This window comes from Coregonus clupeaformis, chromosome 21 (assembly GCF_020615455.1).
Source record: "Coregonus clupeaformis isolate EN_2021a chromosome 21, ASM2061545v1, whole genome shotgun sequence".
NCBI lineage: Eukaryota > Metazoa > Chordata > Actinopteri > Salmoniformes > Salmonidae > Coregonus > Coregonus clupeaformis.
The window spans coordinates 43,723,116-43,743,632 of record NC_059212.1 but is presented as its reverse complement, the minus strand read 5'-3'; the positions used below and the strand labels follow the sequence as shown (position 1 = coordinate 43,743,632).

The 20,517-nt window shown below is 48.0% G+C and overlaps 1 protein-coding gene across 3 annotated transcripts in view; it reads right to left on the bottom strand.

Annotated features, from left to right (window-relative positions):
* Positions 1-20,517, bottom strand: part of usp33 (ubiquitin specific peptidase 33) — an 83,493-nt gene that overhangs the window by 61,291 nt on the left and 1,685 nt on the right. For 2 of the 3 annotated variants that reach the window (XM_041842954.1, XM_041842956.1), the window contains exons 2-4: positions 11,650-11,761; positions 4,703-4,756; positions 4,504-4,566 (exon numbers count right to left, since the gene is read on the bottom strand). In XM_041842954.1, coding sequence (XP_041698888.1) covers positions 4,504-4,566; positions 4,703-4,756; positions 11,650-11,733 — 201 coding nt within the window. In that variant the 5' untranslated portion in view covers positions 11,734-11,761. Of the gene's footprint in view, positions 1-4,503; positions 4,567-4,702; positions 4,757-11,649; positions 11,762-20,517 lie in introns of those variants that run through there. The other variant, XM_041842955.1, reaches the window with a different exon arrangement.

Below are 20,517 nucleotides of genomic sequence, written 5' to 3'. Positions count from 1 at the left end.
TGGAGACTGGCTAGGCCACTCCAGGACCTTGAAATGCTTCTTACGAAGCCACTCCTTCGTTGCCCGGGCGGTGTGTTTGGGATCATTGTCATGCTGAAAGACCCAGCCACGTTTCATCTTCAATGCCCTTGCTGATGGAAGGAGGTTTTCACTCAAAATCTCACGATACATGGCCCCATTCATTCTTTCCTTTACACGGATCAGTCGTCCTGGTCCCTTTGCAGAAAAACAGCCCCAAAGCATGATGTTTCCACCCCCATGCTTCACAGTAGGTATGGTGTTCTTTGGATGCAACCCAGCATTCTTTGTCCTCCAAACACGACGAGTTGAGTTTTTACCAAAAAGTTATATTTTGGTTTCATCTGACCATATGACATTCTCCCAATCCTCTTCTGGATCATCCAAATGCACTCTAGCAAACTTCAGACGGGCCTGGACATGTACTGGCTTAAGCAGGGGGACACGTCTGGCACTGCAGGATTTGAGTCCCTGGCGGCGTAGTGTGTTACTGATGGTAAACTTTGTTACTTTGGTCCCAGCTCTCTGCAGGTCATTCACTAGGGTGAGATCTTGCGTGGAACCCCAGATCGAGGGAGATTATCAGTGGTCTTGTATGTCTTCCATTTCCAGGCCTCTTTCATCTTTTTAAGTGGGAGAACTTGCACAATTGGTGGCTGACTAAATACTTTTTTCCCCCACTGTACATGATAATTTAAAAACCTGGAATCAGCTACTAAAGACTACCAGAACCCTCTGGATTCTCCAATTACTTCGGATGAGCTACAGGACAAAATACAAACCCTCCAACCCCAAAAGGCCTGTGGTGTTGATGGTATCCTACACGAAATACAATATGCAGACCACAAATTCAACTCTTCAACATTATCCTCAGCTCTGGCATCTTCCCTAATATTTGGAACCAAGGAGACAAATTTGACCACAATAATTACCGTGGAATCTGCATCAGCAGCAATCTCTGAAAAAATCCTCTGCAGTATCATCAACAGCAGACTCCAACATTTCCTCAGTGAAAACAATGTCCTGAACAAATGTCAAATTGGCTTCTTACCAAAATACAGTACGACAGACCATGTATACACCCTGCACACCCTTATTGACAAACAAACAAAACAAAAGCAAAGTCTTCTCATGCTTTGTTGATTTAAAAAAAACTTTTGACTCAATTTGGCATGAGGGTCTGCTATACAAATTGATGGAAAGTTGTGTTGGGGGGAAAACATACAACATTACATAAAATATATGTACACAAACAAGTGTCCTCATCAATCTACACACAATACCACATAATGACAAAGTGAAAACAGGCTTTTAGAATTTTTAGCAAATGTATTAAAAATAACCCGATGGTCACTCTGACAGAGCTCCAGAGTTCCTCTGTGGAGATGGGAGAACCTTCTAGAAGGACAAACATCTCTGCAGCACTCCACCAATCAGGCCTTTATGGGAGAGTTGCCAGATGGAAGCCACTCCTCAGTAAAAGGCACATGACAGCCCACTTGGAGTTTGCCAAAAGGCACCTAAAGACTCTCAGACCGTGAGAAACAAGATTGAACTCTTTGGCCTGAATGCCAAGTATCACGTCTGGAGGAAACCTGGCACCATCCCTACGGTGAAGCATGGTGGTGGCAGCATCATGCTGTGGGGATGTTTTTCAGCAGCAGGGACTGGGAGACTAGTCAGGATCGAGGCAAACATGAACGGAGAAAAGTACAGAGAGATCCTTGATGAAAACCTGCTCCAGAGTGCTCAGGACCTCAGACTGGGGTGAAGGTTCACCTTCCAACAGGACAACAACCCTAAGCACACAGCCAAGACAATGCAGGAGTGGCTTCAGGACAAGTCTCTGAATGTCCTTGAGTGGCCCAGCCAGAGCCAGAACTTCAACCCGATCGAACATCTCTGGAGAGACCTGAAAATAGCTGTGCAGCGAAACTCCCCAAATACAGGTGTGCCAAGCTTGTAGCGTCATACCCAAGAAGACTTAATCTGTAATCGATGCCAAAGGTACTTCAACAAAGTACTGAGTAAAGTGTCTGAATACTTATGTAAATGTGATTTCAGTTTTTTATTTTTAATACATTTGCAAAAACTGTTTTTTGCTTCGTCATTATACAGTATTGTGTGTAGATTGATGAAAAACAACAACAATTTAATCCATTTTAGAATAAGGCTGTAACGTAACAAAATGTGGAAAAAGTCAAGGGGTCTGAATACTTTCCGAATGCACTGTGTATATATATATAGAAAGAGAGTGAGAGACAGAAAGAGGTAGAGAGAGAGAGAGATCGATAGAGGGAGAGAAAGAGGGAGCGATGAAATAATCTAATGCTAGGTAATAATCATATAATCTTATTCCTTTTAATGGCAATACGAACTGGGACTCTCATCTACTTTAACATCTTAAATCCCTTTCTCTCCCCCCATCACTCCCTCTCTCCACCACCTCCTTTCTCCTCGCCCCCCTCACACTTCCTTCTTCTCCCATCCCTCACCCCAACACTCCCTCCCACCATCACCCCCTCCAACACCCCCTCCCTCCCTCCAACACCCCCTCCCTTCCTCCAACACCCCCTCCCTTCCTCCATCACCCCCTCCAACACCCCCCTCCCTTCCTCCAACACCCCCCTCCCTTCCTCCAACACCCCCTCCCTTCCTCCAACACCCCTCCCTTCCTCCAACACCCCCTCCCTTCCTCCATCACCCCCCTCCCTTCCTCCAACACCCCCTCCCTTCCTCCAACACCCCCTCCCTCCCTCCAACACCCCCTCCCTCCCTCCAACACCCCCCTCCAACACCCCCTCCCTTCCTCCAACACCCCTCCCTTCCCCTCCCTCCCTCCTCCAACACCCCTCCCTCCCTCCAACACCCCCCTCCCTTCCTCCAACACCCCCTCCAACACCCCTCCCTTCCTCCAACACCCCCTCCCTTCCTCCAACACCCCCTCCCTTCCCTCCATCACCCCCTCCCTCCCACCATCACCCCCTCCAACACCCCCCTCCCTTCCTCCAACACCCCCTCCCTCCCTCCAACACCCCCTCCCTTCCTCCAACACCCCCCTCCCTTCCTCCATCACCCCCTCCCTTCCTCCAACACCCCCTCCAACACCCCCTCCCTTCCTCCAACACCCCCTCCCTTCCTCCATCACCCCCTCCCTTCCTCCAACACCCCCTCCAACACCCCCCTCCCTCCAACACCCCCCTTCCCTTCCTCCAACACCCCCCTCCAACACCCCCTCCCTTCCTCCAACACCCCCTCCCTCCTCCAACACCCCCTCCCTCCCTCCAACACCCCCTCCCTCCCACCATCACCCCCTCCCTCCCTCCAACACCCCCTCCCTTCCTCCAACACCCCCTCCCTTCCTCCAACACCCCCTCCAACACCCCCTCCCTTCCTCCAACACCCCCTCCCTTCCTCCATCACTCCCCTCCCTCCCACCATCACCCCCCTCCCTTCCTCCAACACCCCCCTCCCTCCCACCATCACCCCCCTCCCTTCCTCCAACACCCCCTCCCTCCCACCATCACCCCCTCCAACACCCCCTCCCTTCCTCCAACACCCCCTCCCTCCCTCCAACACCCCCTCCCTCCCTCCAACACCCCCCTCCCTTCCTCCAACACCCCCTCCCTTCCTCCATCACCCCCCTCCCTTCCTCCAACACCCCCTCCAACACCCCCTCCCTTCCTCCAACACCCCCTCCCTTCCTCCATCACCCCCTCCCTTCCTCCAACACCCCCTCCAACACCCCCTCCCTTCCTCCAACACCCCCCTCCCTTCCTCCAACACCCCCTCCCTTCCTCCATCACCCCCTCCCTCCCACCATCACCCCCTCCAACACCCCCCTCCCTTCCTCCAACACCCCCTCCCTCCCTCCAACACCCCTCCCTCCCTCCAACACCCCTCCCTCCCACCATCACCCCCTCCCTCCCTCCAACACCCCCTCCCTTCCTCCAACACCCCCTCCCTTCCTCCAACACCCCCTCCAACACCCCCTCCCTTCCTCCAACACCCCCTCCCTTCCTCCATCACCCCCTCCCTCCCACCATCACCCCCTCCCTCCCTCCAACACCCCCTCCCTTCCTCCAACACCCCTCCAACACCCCCTCCCTTCCTCCAACACCCCCTCCCTTCCTCCATCACCCCCTCCCTCCCACCATCACCCCCCTCCCTTCCTCCAACACCCCCTCCCTCCCTCCAACACCCCCTCCCTCCCTCCAACACCCCCTCCCTCCCTCCAACACCCCCTCCCTCCCTCCAACACCCCCTCCCTTCCTCCAACACCCCCTCCCTTCCTCCAACACATCTCTCGTCTCCACCTTTTCTCCTGCATCATCCTGAATATTGATCTAGTCCTGTAGGTATGTTCTATACCCTCCTGAATATTGATCTAGTCCTGTAGGTATGTTCTATACTCTCCTGAATATTGATCTAGTCCTGTAGGTATGTGTGTGGGAGGTGAAGGGTCAAGGGTCAGGGGTGACTCACCTGTGAGTGGACAGTGCTGTGGTCAGCGTGAGATTCTCCACAGCCCACATACGCACAGCTGTTCTGCACACACACACACACACACAGAGAAAACATATTATTACTACAGAACTGTACAGTCCATATTCATACAAGGCCAAATGGCAGTCACAGAACTTTCAAAATAAAAGTCAAACAAAGCCTGGGACCGCTCACTCACCTCCAGACACGCCCACAGATTTGGTCCTCCAACCTTGCAGTCTTGACACTGGCCCTAGAAACACACACACACACACACACACACACACACACACACACACACACACACACAAAACATTACATCACAACAACCAGCTTCAGTGAACAGGCCAGGCCAGACCAGTAAAACAGTATTATAATCTCAGACTGGACCAGTAAGACAGCATCTACAGAGCCCGGACTTGAACCCGATCGAACATCTCTGGAGAGACCTGAAAATAGCTGTGCAGCGACGCTCCCCATCCAACCTGACAGAGCTTGAGAGGCTGTAATCGCTGCCAAAGGTGCTTCAACAAAGTACTGAATACTTATGAAAATGTGATATTTATATTATTTTATTTTTTGCACACAAAAAATAAAACCTGTTTTTGCTTTGTCATTATGGGGTATTGGGTGTATATTGATGAGGGGAAAATAACAATTTAATCCATTTTAGAATAAGGCTGTAACATAACAACATTTTGAAAAAGTCAAGGGGTCTGAATACTTTCCTAATGCACTGAATGTACTACAGTACAGGTGGTCTATGGAGGGGACTTATGTACTACAGTACAGGTGGTCTATGGAGGGGACTTATGTACTACAGTACAGGTGGTCTATGGAGGGGACTTATGTACTACAGGTGGTCTATGGAGGGGACTTATGTACTACAGTACAGGTGGTCTATGGAGGGGACTTATGTACTACAGGTGGTCTATGGAGGGGACTTATGTACTACAGTACAGGTGGTCTATGGAGGGACTTATGTACTACAGTACAGGTGGTCTATGGAGGGACTTATGTACTACAGTACAGGTGGTCTATGGAGGAGACTTATGTACTACAGGTGGTCTATGGAGGGGACTTATGTACTACAGGTGGTCTATGGAGGGGACTTATGTACTACAGTACAGGTGGTCTATGGAGGGGACTTATGTACTACAGGTGGTCTATGGAGGGACTTATGTACTACAGTACAGGTGGTCTATGGAGGGACTTATGTACTACAGTACAGGTGGTCTATGGAGGGGACTTATGTACTACAGGTGGTCTATGGAGGGGACTTATGTACTACAGTACAGGTGGTCTATGGAGGGGACTTATGTACTACAGGTGGTCTATGGAGGGATTATGTACTACAGTACAGGTGGTCTATGGAGGGGACTTATGTACTACAGGTGGTCTATGGAGGGGACTTATGTACTACAGGTGGTCTATGGAGGGACTTATGTACTACAGTACAGGTGGTTTATGGAGGGACTTATGTACTACAGTACAGGTGGTCTATGGAGGGGACTTATGTACTACAGTACAAGTGGTCTATGGAGGGGACTTATGTACTACAGTACAGGTGGTCTATGGAGGGACTTATGTACTACAGTACAGGTGGTCTATGGAGGGGACTTATGTACTACAGTACAGGTGGTCTATGGAGGGACTTATGTACTACAGTACAGGTGGTTTATGGAGGGACTTATGTACTACAGTACAGGTGGTCTATGGAGGGGACTTATGTACTACAGTACAGGTGGTCTATGGAGGGACTTATGTACTACAGTACAGGTGGTCTATGGAGGGGACTTATGTACTACAGTACAGGTGGTCTATTGAGGAGACTTATGTACTACAGTACAGGTGGTCTATGGAGGGGACTTATGTACTACAGTACAGGTGGTCTATGGAGGGACTTATGTACTACAGTACAGGTGGTCTATGGAGGGGAATTATGTACTACAGTACAGGTGGTCTATGGAGGGGACTTATGTACTACAGTACAGGTGGTCTATGGAGGGGACTTATGTACTACAGTACAGGTGGTCTATGGAGGGGACTTATGTACTACAGGTGGTCTATGGAGGGACTTATGTACTACAGTACAGGTGGTCTATGGAGGGGACTTATGTACTACAGTACAGGTGGTCTATGGAGGGACTTATGTACTACAGTACAGGTGGTCTATGGAAGGGACTTATGTACTACAGTACAGGTGGTCTATGGAAGGGACTTATGTACTACAGGTGGTCTATGGAGGGGACTTATGTACTACAGGTGGTCTATGGAGGGGACTTATGTACTACAGTACAGGTGGTCTATGGAGGGGACTTATGTACTACAGGTGGTCTATGGAGGGACTTATGTACTACAGTACAGGTGGTCTATGGAGGGGACTTATGTACTACAGGTGGTCTATGGAGGGGAATTATGTACTACAGGTGGTCTATGGAGGGACGTATGTACTACAGGTGGTCTATGGAGGGGAACTTATGTACTACAGTACAGGTGGTCTATGGAGGGGACTTATGTACTACAGGTGGTCTATGGAGGGGAACTTATGTACTACAGTACAGGTGGTCTATGGAGGGGACTTATGTACTACAGGTGGTCTATGGAGGGGACTTGTGTACTACAGTACAGGTGGTCTATGGAGGGGACTTATGTACTACAGTACAGGTGGTCTATGGAGGGACATATGTACTACAGTACAGGTGGTCTATGGAGGGGACTTATGTACTACAGTACAGGTGGTCTATGGAGGGGACTTATGTACTACAGGTGGTCTATGGAGGGGACTTATGTACAACAGTACAGGTGGTCTATGGAGGGGACTTATGTACAACAGTACAGTTGGTCTATGGAGGGGACTTATGTACTACAGGTGGTCTATGGAGGGGACTTATGTACTACAGTACAGGTGGTCTATGGAGGGGACTTATGTACTACAGTACAGGTGGTCTATGGAGGGGACTTATGTACTACAGTACAGGTGGTCTATGGAGGGGACTTATGTACTACAGTACAGGTGGTCTATGGAGGGGACTTATGTACTACAGTACAGGTGGTCTATGGAGGGGACTTATGTACTACAGGTGGTCTATGGAGGAACTTATGTACTACAGTACAGGTGGTCTATGGAGGGGACTTATGTACTACAGGTGGTCTATGGAGGGGACTTATGTACTACAGTACAGGTGGTCTATGGAGGGGACTTATGTACTACAGGTGGTCTATGGAGGGACTTATGTACTACAGGTGGTCTATGGAGGGACTTATGTACTACAGTACAGGTGGTCTATGGAGGGGACTTATGTACTACAGGTGGTCTATGGAGGGGACTTATGTACTACAGTACAGGTGGTCTATGGAGGGACTTATGTACTACAGGTGGTCTATGGAGGGGACTTATGTACTACAGGTGGTCTATGGAGGGGACTTATGTACTACAGTACAGGTGGTCTATGGAGGGGACTTATGTACTACAGTACAGGTGGTCTATGGAGGGGACTTATGTACTACAGGTGGTCTATGGAGGGGACTTATGTACTACAGTACAGGTGGTCTATGGAGGGGACTTATGTACTACAGTACAGGTGGTCTATGGAGGGGACTTATGTACTACAGTACAGGTGGTCTATGGAGGGGACTTATGTACTACAGTACAGGTGGTCTATGGAGGGGACTTATGTACTACAGGTGGTCTATGGAGGGGACTTATGTACTACAGGTGGTCTATGGAGGGACTTATGTACTACAGTACAGGTGGTCTATGGAGGGGACTTATGTACTACAGTACAGGTGGTCTATGGAGGGGACTTATGTACTACAGTACAGGTGGTCTATGGAGGGACATATGTACTACAGTACAGGTGGTCTATGGAGGGGACTTATGTACTACAGTACAGGTGGTCTATGGAGGGGACTTATGTACTACAGTACAGGTGGTCTATGGAGGGGACTTATGTACTACAGTACAGGTGGTCTATGGAGGGGACTTATGTACTACAGTACAGGTGGTCTATGGAGGGGACTTATGTACTACAGTACAGGTGGTCTATGGAGGGACTTATGTACTACAGTACAGGTGGTCTATGGAGGGGACTTATGTACTACAGTACAGGTGGTCTATGGAGGGGACTTATGTACTACAGTACAGGTGGTCTATGGAGGGGACTTATGTACTACAGTACAGGTGGTCTATGGAGGGGACTTATGTACTACAGTACAGGTGGTCTATGGAGGGGACTTATGTCCTACAGTACAGGTGGTCTATGGAGGGGACTTATGTACTACAGGTGGTCTATGGAGGGACTTATGTACTACAGTACAGGTGGTCTATGGAGGGGACTTATGTCCTACAGGTGGTCTATGGAGGGGACTTATGTACTACAGTACAGGTGGTCTATGGAGGGACTTATGTACTACAGTACAGGTGGTTTATGGAGGGACTTATGTACTACAGTACAGGTGGTCTATGGAGGGGACTTATGTACTACAGTACAGGTGGTCTATGGAGGGACTTATGTACTACAGTACAGGTGGTCTATGGAGGGGACTTATGTACTACAGTACAGGTGGTCTATTGAGGAGACTTATGTACTACAGTACAGGTGGTCTATGGAGGGGACTTATGTACTACAGTACAGGTGGTCTATGGAGGGACTTATGTACTACAGTACAGGTGGTCTATGGAGGGGAATTATGTACTACAGTACAGGTGGTCTATGGAGGGACTTATGTACTACAGGTGGTCTATGGAGGGGACTTATGTACTACAGGTGGTCTATGGAGGGGACTTATGTACTACAGTACAGGTGGTCTATGGAGGGGACTTATGTACTACAGGTGGTCTATGGAGGGACTTATGTACTACAGTACAGGTGGTCTATGGAGGGGACTTATGTACTACAGTACAGGTGGTCTATGGAGGGACTTATGTACTACAGTACAGGTGGTCTATGGAAGGGACTTATGTACTACAGTACAGGTGGTCTATGGAAGGGACTTATGTACTACAGGTGGTCTATGGAGGGGACTTATGTACTACAGGTGGTCTATGGAGGGGACTTATGTACTACAGTACAGGTGGTCTATGGAGGGGACTTATGTACTACAGGTGGTCTATGGAGGGACTTATGTACTACAGTACAGGTGGTCTATGGAGGGGACTTATGTACTACAGGTGGTCTATGGAGGGGAATTATGTACTACAGGTGGTCTATGGAGGGGACGTATGTACTACAGGTGGTCTATGGAGGGAACTTATGTACTACAGTACAGGTGGTCTATGGAGGGGACTTATGTACTACAGGTGGTCTATGGAGGGAACTTATGTACTACAGTACAGGTGGTCTATGGAGGGGACTTATGTACTACAGGTGGTCTATGGAGGGGACTTATGTACTACAGTACAGGTGGTCTATGGAGGGGACTTATGTACTACAGTACAGGTGGTCTATGGAGGGACATATGTACTACAGTACAGGTGGTCTATGGAGGGGACTTATGTACTACAGTACAGGTGGTCTATGGAGGGGACTTATGTACTACAGGTGGTCTATGGAGGGGACTTATGTACAACAGTACAGGTGGTCTATGGAGGGGACTTATGTACAACAGTACAGGTGGTCTATGGAGGGGACTTATGTACTACAGGTGGTCTATGGAGGGGACTTATGTACTACAGTACAGGTGGTCTATGGAGGGGACTTATGTACTACAGTACAGGTGGTCTATGGAGGGGACTTATGTACTACAGTACAGGTGGTCTATGGAGGGGACTTATGTACTACAGTACAGGTGGTCTATGGAGGGGACTTATGTACTACAGTACAGGTGGTCTATGGAGGGGACTTATGTACTACAGGTGGTCTATGGAGGGGACTTATGTACTACAGTACAGGTGGTCTATGGAGGGGACTTATGTACTACAGGTGGTCTATGGAGGGACTTATGTACTACAGGTGGTCTATGGAGGGACTTATGTACTACAGTACAGGTGGTCTATGGAGGGGACTTATGTACTACAGGTGGTCTATGGAGGGGACTTATGTACTACAGTACAGGTGGTCTATGGAGGGACTTATGTACTACAGGTGGTCTATGGAGGGGACTTATGTACTACAGGTGGTCTATGGAGGGGACTTATGTACTACAGTACAGGTGGTCTATGGAGGGGACTTATGTACTACAGTACAGGTGGTCTATGGAGGGGACTTATGTACTACAGTACAGGTGGTCTATGGAGGGGACTTATGTACTACAGTACAGGTGGTCTATGGAGGGGACTTATGTACTACAGTACAGGTGGTCTATGGAGGGGACTTATGTACTACAGTACAGGTGGTCTATGGAGGGGACTTATGTACTACAGGTGGTCTATGGAGGGGACTTATGTACTACAGGTGGTCTATGGAGGGGACTTATGTACTACAGGTGGTCTATGGAGGGGACTTATGTACTACAGTACAGGTGGTCTATGGAGGGGACTTATGTACTACAGTACAGGTGGTCTATGGAGGGGACTTATGTACTACAGGTGGTCTATGGAGGGGACTTATGTACTACAGGTGGTCTATGGAGGGACTTATGTACTACAGTACAGGTGGTCTATGGAGGGGACTTATGTACTACAGTACAGGTGGTCTATGGAGGGGACTTATGTACTACAGTACAGGTGGTCTATGGAGGGGACTTATGTACTACAGTACAGGTGGTCTATGGAGGGGACTTATGTACTACAGTACAGGTGGTCTATGGAGGGGACTTATGTACTACAGTACAGGTGGTCTATGGAGGGACTTATGTACTACAGTACAGGTGGTCTATGGAGGGGACTTATGTACTACAGTACAGGTGGTCTATGGAGGGGACTTATGTACTACAGTACAGGTGGTCTATGGAGGGGACTTATGTACTACAGTACAGGTGGTCTATGGAGGGGACTTATGTACTACAGTACAGGTGGTCTATGGAGGGGACTTATGTCCTACAGTACAGGTGGTCTATGGAGGGGACTTATGTACTACAGGTGGTCTATGGAGGGACTTATGTACTACAGTACAGGTGGTCTATGGAGGGGACTTATGTCCTACAGGTGGTCTATGGAGGGGACTTATGTACTACAGTACAGGTGGTCTATGGAGGGGGACTCACATGTGACTTGTGGATGAGTTCTTCCTTGGTGATTTCTCCTACACACTCCAGATGGGGACAGTCACTGCTGGACTGCACAGGCATCACTCACCTGAACCTGTACCACACCTGTCTGAGAGGGAGGGAGGGAGGGAGGGAGGGAGGGAGAGAGGGAGGGAGAGAGATAGAGAGGGGATAAGATTTTTTTTTTTAAATACTTATTCCACAGCACTGATAAAACATGTCAGCTGCTCATGCCACAGTAAGCCCTATTGGAAACAATGCAAGCCTCACGGGTATTCAGGCAATAGGATGCTAAAAGGAACAAGAAAAAGACTACAGATGTGGACAACAAATGAAAAATACAATATTCATCTTCTTCTTCTCCTAAACCAGTTTTTACCACAACATGTAAGCTAAAATCATGTTCTTTTTTGTGATCTAAAACAGGGGTTTCCAAACCTTTTCCCCTTCCAGCATTGAGGAACAGCCCCCCGCGCGATGTCTAATTCTATGGGCACTGTTTATGACAAACTGTTCACGTGTGTGTGGAGCAGTCGGAATGCAATTGAGTGAATAAGACATGAAGGGGAAAGGACATTTAGGGAGAAGAACTAGTGGGATGCTTGGCTTGGTTTGTTGTTGTACAAATCGAACACTAGAGTCAAAGAAAATGTGTGTTGTCTTCAAGACAACATTTCACTTGCCCGTTCGGGCAGCCACAAAGCACACTCCACCAAATAGTTTTACAGTATTTATCATCTCTGGTTAAAGACAGAGTTTTGACGTCCGTTGGAGTACTCATGCCCATCCCTACTAATCATTGATTTACAGTGGGGAAAAAAAGTATTTAGTCAGCCACCAATTGTGCAAGTTCTCCCACTTAAAAAGATGAGAGAGGCCTGTAATTTTCATCATAGGTACACGTCAACTATGACAGACAAATTGAGAAAAAAAAATCCAGAAAATCCCATTGTAGGATTTTTAATGAATTTATTTGCAAATTATGGTGGAAAATAAGTATTTGGTCACCTACAAACAAGCAAGATTTCTGGCTCTCACAGACCTGTAACTTCTTCTTTAAGAGGCTCCTCTGTCCTCCACTGCGTTACCTGTATTAATGGCACCTGTTTGAACTTGTTATCAGTATAAAAGACACCTGTCCACAACCTCAAACAGTCACACTCCAAACTCCACAATGGCCAAGACCAAAGAGCTGTCAAAGGACACAAAAAACAAAATTGTAGACCTGCACCAGGCTGGGGAAGACTGAATCTGCAATAGGTAAGCAGCTTGGTTTGAAGAAATCAACTGTGGGAGCAATTATTAGGAAATGGAAGACATACAAGACCACTGATAATCTCCCTCGATCTGGGGGCTCCACGCAAGATCTCACCCCGTGGGGTCAAAATGATCACAAGAACGGTGAGCAAAAATCCCAGAACCACACGGGGGGACCTAGTGAATGACCTGCAGAGAGCTGGGACCAAAGTAACAAAGCCTACCATCAGTAAGACACTACGCCGCCAGGGACTCAAATCCTGCAGTGCCAGACGTGTCCCCTGCTTAAGCCAGTACATGTCCAGGCCCGTCTGAAGTGCATTTGGATGATCCAGAAGAGGATTGGGAGAATGTCATATGGTCAGATGAAACCAAAATATAACTTTTTGGTAAAAACTCAACTCGTCATGTTTGGAGGACAAAGAATGCTGAGTTGCATCCAAAGAACACCATACCTACTGTGAAGCATGGGGTTGGAAACATCATGCTTTGGGGCTGTTTTTCTGCAAAGGGACCAGGACGACTGATCCGTGTAAAGGAAAGAATGAATGGGGCCATGTATCGTGAGATTTTGAGTGAAACCCTCCTTCCATCAGCAAGGGCATTGAAGATGAAACGTGGCTGGGTCTTTCAGCATGACAATGATCCCAAACACACCGCCCGGGCAGCGAAGGAGTGGCTTCGTAAGAAGCATTTCAAGGTCCTGGAGTGGCCTACCCAGTCTCCAGATCTCAACCCCATAGAAAATCTTTGGAGGGAGTTGAAAGTCTGTGTTGCCCAGCGACAGCCCCAAAACATCACTGCTCTAGAGGAGATCTGCATGGAGGAATGGGCCAAAATACCAGCGACAGTGTGTGAAAACCTTTTGAAGACTTACAGAAAACGTTTGACCTGTGTCATTGCCAACAAAGGGTATATAACAAAGTATTGAGAAACTTTTGTTATTGACCAAATACTTATTTTCCACCATAATTTGCAAATAAATTCATTAAAAATCCTACAATGGGATTTTCTGGATTTTTTTTTCTCAATTTGTCTGTCATAGTTGACGTGTACCTATGATGAAAATTACAGGCCTCTCTCATCTTTTTAAGTGGGAGAACTTGCACAATTGGTGGCTGACTAAATACTTTTTTTCCCCACTGTATTTAATCATTTATTTGAATGGTAAATCTATTGATAACTGGGTAACTGGATAATTCAAGATCTAGGTCTATCCACAACACAGGTGAATGCATATTATTCAATAGGTGTGTGCATGCATTGAGTTATTGATCTTATTTTAGCTGATTTCATGAGACTACAGATGACAAACAATCCCTTCCATTTAAGACTTATTTTATTGTACTGATCAACAACGCTGGCAAAGAAGAGGCAATATCTTCCTTCATAAAAGTGAGCGCTTTGCTCTCTAAGAATGTCAGGATGTCATTTCAAGGCAGAATGTGGCTGTGGAATTTGACTTGTGGCTATGGAAAACAGACGGGAGGCGAAGGAGATGAAGTGAATTAATACGGTTTTGGTGACAATCAGCCTATTTAGCTTTATGGTATCACAAACAAAGTACTAGGGTAGTGAATTCAGCTTCAGCTGTAAGCTAGCAATGAAAGTTAGCCTAAAATTCAGCTGGAAGCTACCGGTAGCCCAACCCAGGGAGCACGGTGAGAGACAGTACCTCTCTACAGCCCAGGGAGCATGGTGAGAGACAGTACCTCTCTACAGCCCAGGGAGCATGGTGAGAGACAGTACCTCTCTACAGCCCAACCCAGGGAGCACGGTGAGAGAGAGTACCTCTCTACAGCCCAACCCAGGGAGCACGGTGAGAGACAGTACCTCTCTACAGCCCAGGGAGCATGGTGAGAGACAGTACCTCTCTACAGCCCAACCCAGGGAGCACGGTGAGAGACAGTACCTCTCTACAGCCCAGGGAGCACGGTGAGAGACAGTACCTCTCTACAGCCCAGGGAGCACGGTGAGAGACAGTACCTCTCTACAGCCCAGGGAGCACGGTGAGAGACAGTACCTCTCTACAGCCCAACCCAGGGAGCACGGTGAGAGACAGTACCTCTCTACAGCCCAACCCAGGGAGCACGGTGAGAGACAGTACCTCTCTACAGCCCAGGGAGCACGGTGAGAGACAGTACCTCTCTACAGCCCAACCCAGGAGCACGGTGAGAGACAGTACCTCTCTACAGCCCAGGGAGCACGGTGAGAGACAGTACCTCTCTACAGCCCAGGGAGCACGGTGAGAGACAGTACCTCTCTACAGCCCAGGGAGCACGGTGAGAGACAGTACCTCTCTACAGCCCAACCCAGGGAGCACGGTGAGAGACAGTACCTCTCTACAGCCCAACCCAGGGAGCACGGTGAGAGACAGTACCTCTCTACAGCCCAACCCAGGGAGCACGGTGAGAGACAGTACCTCTCTACAGCCCAACCCAGGGAGCATGGTGAGAGACAGTACCTCTCTACAGCCCAGGGAGCACGGTGAGAGACAGTACCTCTCTACAGCCCAGGGAGCACGGTGAGAGACAGTACCTCTCTACAGCCCAACCCAGGGAGCACGGTGAGAGACAGTACCTCTCTACAGCCCAACCCAGGGAGCACGGTGAGAGACAGTACCTCTCTACAGCCCAGGGAGCACGGTGAGAGACAGTACCTCTCTACAGCCCAGGGAGCATGGTGAGAGACAGTACCTCTCTACAGCCCAGGGAGCACGGTGAGAGACAGTACCTCTCTACAGCCCAACCCAGGGAGCACGGTGAGAGACAGTACCTCTCTACAGCCCAACCCAGGGAGCATGGTGAGAGACAGTACCTCTCTACAGCCCAGGGAGCACGGTGAGAGACAGTACCTCTCTACAGCCCAGGGAGCACGGTGAGAGACAGTACCTCTCTACAGCCCAACCCAGGGAGCACGGTGAGAGACAGTACCTCTCTACAGCCCAGCCCAGGGAGCACGGTGAGAGACAGTACCTCTCTACAGCCCAACCCAGGGAGCACGGTGAGAGACAGTACCTCTCTACAGCCCAACCCAGGGAGCACGGTGAGAGACAGTACCTCTCTACAGCCCAGCCCAGGGAGCACGGTGAGAGACAGTACCTCTCTACAGCCCAACCCAGGGAGCACGGTGAGAGACAGTACCTCTCTACAGCCCAGGGAGCATGGTGAGAGACAGTACCTCTCTACAGCCCAGGGAGCATGGTGAGAGACAGTACCTCTCTACAGCCCAGCCCAGGGAGCACGGTGAGAGACAGTACCTCTCTACAGCCCAGGGAGCATGGTGAGAGACAGTACCTCTCTACAGCCCAGGGAGCACGGTGAGAGACAGTACCTCTCTACAGCCCAGGGAGCATGGTGAGAGACAGTACCTCTCTACAGCCCAACCCAGGGAGCATGGTGAGAGTGAGCGATAACACTAGATAGATGGTCCAGCAGGACAGGTCAGGTCCAATCCTTTACAGATCAATAGTGTTTCCTCAGGTCAGCACAACTCTCAGTCTGCATAGGTCCCAGCCATAGTCTTCTCTCTCTCTCTCCCTCTCCCTCTCTCTCTCAGACTCACACGCACGCTAATAAATCCACTTTACACAGCTGATAAGAACACTTCAAGGTTCTCCAGGACAAAGGAGCTGATCGTGGACTACAGGAAACGGAGGACTGAACACGCCCCCATTCACATCGACAGGGCTGTAGAGGAGCGGTGTCCACATCACTAAGGATCTATCATGGTCCAATCACACCAACACAGTCGTGAAGAGGGCACTATAAAGCCTCTTATCCCCTCAGGAGGCTGAAAAGATTTGGCATGGGCCCTCAGATCCTCAAAGTTCTACAGATGCACCATCGAGAGCATCTTGACTGGCTGCATCACCGCCTGGTATGGCAACTGCTTGGCATCCGACCACAAGGCGCTACAGAGGGTAGTGCGTACGGCCCAGTACATCACTGAGGCCAAGCTTCCTGCCATCCTGGACCTCTATACCAGGCGGTGTCAGAGGAAGGCCCTAAAAACTCCAGCCGCCCAAGTCATAGACTGTTCTCTCTGCTATCACATTGCAAGCGGTACCGGAGCACCAAGTTTGGAACCAAAAGGCACCTTAACAGCTTCTAACCCCAAGTCATAAGACTGCTGAACAGTTCATCAAATGGCTCCATACGCTGCTGCTACTCTTATATATATATATATATACACACACACACACACACACACATATACACACACACACACTACAGTTCAAAGGTTTGGGATCACTTATGTCTTTGTTTTCGAAAGAAAAGCAATTTTTTTGTCGATTAAAATAACATTAAATTGATCAGAAATACAGTGTAGACATTGTTAATGTTGTAAATGGCTATTGTAGCTGGAAACGGCTGATTTTTTATGGAATATCTACATAGGCGTACAGAGGCCCATTATCAGCAACCATCAGTCCTGTGCTCCAATGGCACGCTGTGTTGGCTAATTCAAGTTTATACTTTTAAAAGACTAATTGATCATTAGAAAACCCTTTTGCAATTATGTTAGCACAGCTGAAAACTGTTGTGCTGATTAAAGAAGCAATAAAACTGGCCTTTTGAGACTAGTTGAGTATCTGGAGCATCAGCAATTGTGGGTTCGATTACAGGCTCAAAATGGCAAGAAACAAATAACTCTTCTGAAACTCGTCAGTCTATTCTTGTTCTGAGAAATGAAGGCTATTCCATGCGAGAAATTGCCAAGAAACTGAAGATCTCGTACAACGCTGTGTACTACTCCCTTCACAGAACAGCGCAAACTGGCTTAACACAGGAAGGTCAGTCAATCCGGAAAATTTCAAGAACTTTTAAAGTTTCTTCAAGTGCAGTTGCAAAAACCATCAAGCGCTATGATGAAACTGGCTCTCATGAGGACCGCCACAGGAAAGGAAGACCCAGAGTTACCTATGCTGCAGAGGATAAGTTCATTAGAGTTACCAGCCTCAGATTGCAGCACAAATAAATGCTTCAGAGTTCAAGTAACAGACACATCTCAACATCAACTGTTCAGAGGAGACTGCGTGAATCAGGCCTTCATGGTCGAATTGCTGCAAAGAAACCACTACTAAAATACACCAATAAGAAGAAGAGACCTGCTTGGGCCAAGAAACACGAGCAATGGACATTAGACCGGTGGAAATCTGTCCTTTGGTCCAAATTGGAGATTTTTGGTTCCAACCGCTATGTCTTTGTGAGATGCGGTGTGTGTGTGTGAACAGATGATCTCCACATGTGTATTTCCCACCGTAAAGCATGGAGGAGGTGGTGTTATGGTGTGGGGGTGCTTTGCTGGTCACACGGTCTGTGATTTATTTAGAATTCAAGGCACACTTAACCAGCATGGCTACCACAGCATTCTGCAGCAATACGCCATCCCATCTGGTTTGGGCTTAGTGGGACTATCATTTGTTTTTCAACAGGACAATGACCCAACACACCTCCAGGCTGTGTAAGGGCTATTTAACCAAGGAGGAGAGTGATGGAGTGCTGCATCAGATGACCTGGCCTCCACAATCCCCCGACCTCAACCCAATTGAGATGGTTTGGGATGAGTCAGACGGCAGAGTGAAGGAAAAGCAGCCAACAAGTGCTCAGCATATGTGGGAACTCCTTCAGGACTGTTGGAAAAGCATTCCAGGTGAAGCTGGTTGAGAGAATGCCAAGAGTGTGCACAGCTGTCAAGGCAAAGGGTGGCTATTTGAAGAATCTCAAATATAAAATATATTTTGATTTGTTAAACACTTTTTTGGTTTCATAGTTTTGATGTCTTCACTATTATTCTACAATGTAGAAAATAGTAAAAATAAAGAAAAACCCTTGAATGAGTAGGTGTCCAAACTTTTGACTGGTACTGTATATACACACACAGTGCCTTCGGAAAGTATTCAGACCCCTTTTACTTTTTCCACATTTTGTTACGTTACAGCCTTATTCTAAAATGGCTCTTTAAAAAAATACACAATACCCCATAATGACAAAGCGAAAACTGGTTTTGAAATTGTTGAAAATTATTACTAATAAAAATCAGATACCTTATTTACATAAGTATTCAGACCCTTTGCTATGAGACTCGAAATTGAGATCAGGTGCTTACTGTTTCCATTGATCATCCTTGAGATGTTTATATAACTTCATTGGAGTCCACCTGTGGTAAATTCAATTGATTGGACATGATTTGGAAAGGCACACACACCTGTCTATATAAGGTCCCACAGTTGACAGTGCATGTCAGAGCAAAAACCAAGCCATGAGGTCGAAGGAATTGTCCGTAGAGCTCCGAGACAGGATTGTGTCGAGGCACAGATCTAGGGAAAGGTACCAAAACATTTCAGCAGCATTGAAGGTCCCCAAGAACACAGTGGCCTCCATTATTCTTTAAAATAGAAGAAGTTTGGAACCACTAAGACTCTTCCTAGAGCTGGCCGCCTGGCCAAACTGAGCAATCGGGGGAGAAGGGTCTTGGTCAGGGAGGTGACCAAGGACCCGATGGTCACTCTGACAGAGCTCCAGACTTCCTCTGTGGAGATGGGAGAACCTTCCAGAAGGACAACCATCTCTGCAGCACTTCACCAATCAGGCCTTTATGGTAGAGTGGTCAGACAGAAGCCACTCCTCAGTAAAAGGCACATGACAGCCCGCTTGGAGTTTGCCAAAAGGCAGCTAAAGACTCAGACCATGGGAAACAAGATTCTCTGGTCTGATGAAACCAAGATTGAACTCTTTGGCCTGAATGCCAAGCGTCACATCTGGAGGAAACCTGGCACCATCCCTACGGTAAAGCATGGTGGTGGCAGCATCATGCTGTGGGGATGTTTTTCAGCAGTGGGGACTGGGAGACTAGTCAGGATCGAGGGAAAGATGAACAGAGCAAAGTACAGAGAGATCCTTGATGAAAACCTGCTCCAGAGCGCTCAGGACCTCAGACTGGGGTGAAGGTTCACCTTCCAACATGACAACGAACCTAAGCACACAGCCAAGACAACGCAGGAGTGGGTTCGGGACAAGTCTCTGAATGACCTTGAGTGGCCCAGCCAGAGCCTGGACTTGACCCGATCGAACATCTCTGGAGAGACCTGAAAATAGCTGTGCAGCAACGCTCCCCATCCAACCTGACAGAGCTTGAGAGGATCTGCAGAGAAGAATGGGAGAAACTACCCAAATACAGGTGTGCCAAGCTTGTAGTTTCATACCCAAGAAGACTCGAGGATGTAATTGCTGCCAAAGGTGCTTCAACAAAGTACTGAGTAAAGGGTCTGAATACTTATGTAAATGTAATATTTCCATTTTTTTATTTGTAATACATTTGCAAAAATTTCTAAAAACCCATTTTTGCTTTAAGTCGCTTTGGATAAAAGCGTCTGCTAAATGGCATATTATTATTATTTATCATTATGGGGTGTTGTGTGTAGATTGATGCGAAAAAAATTTTTTTTAAAGCCATTTTTGAATAAGGCTGTAATCTAACAAAATGTGGAAAAAGTCAAGGGGTCTGAATTCACACACACGTATATATATATATATACACACACCCTTGCAACAACCACCACCAATCCGATCCTCAGAGAATATAGGTTTTTCACCCAAAGCCTCA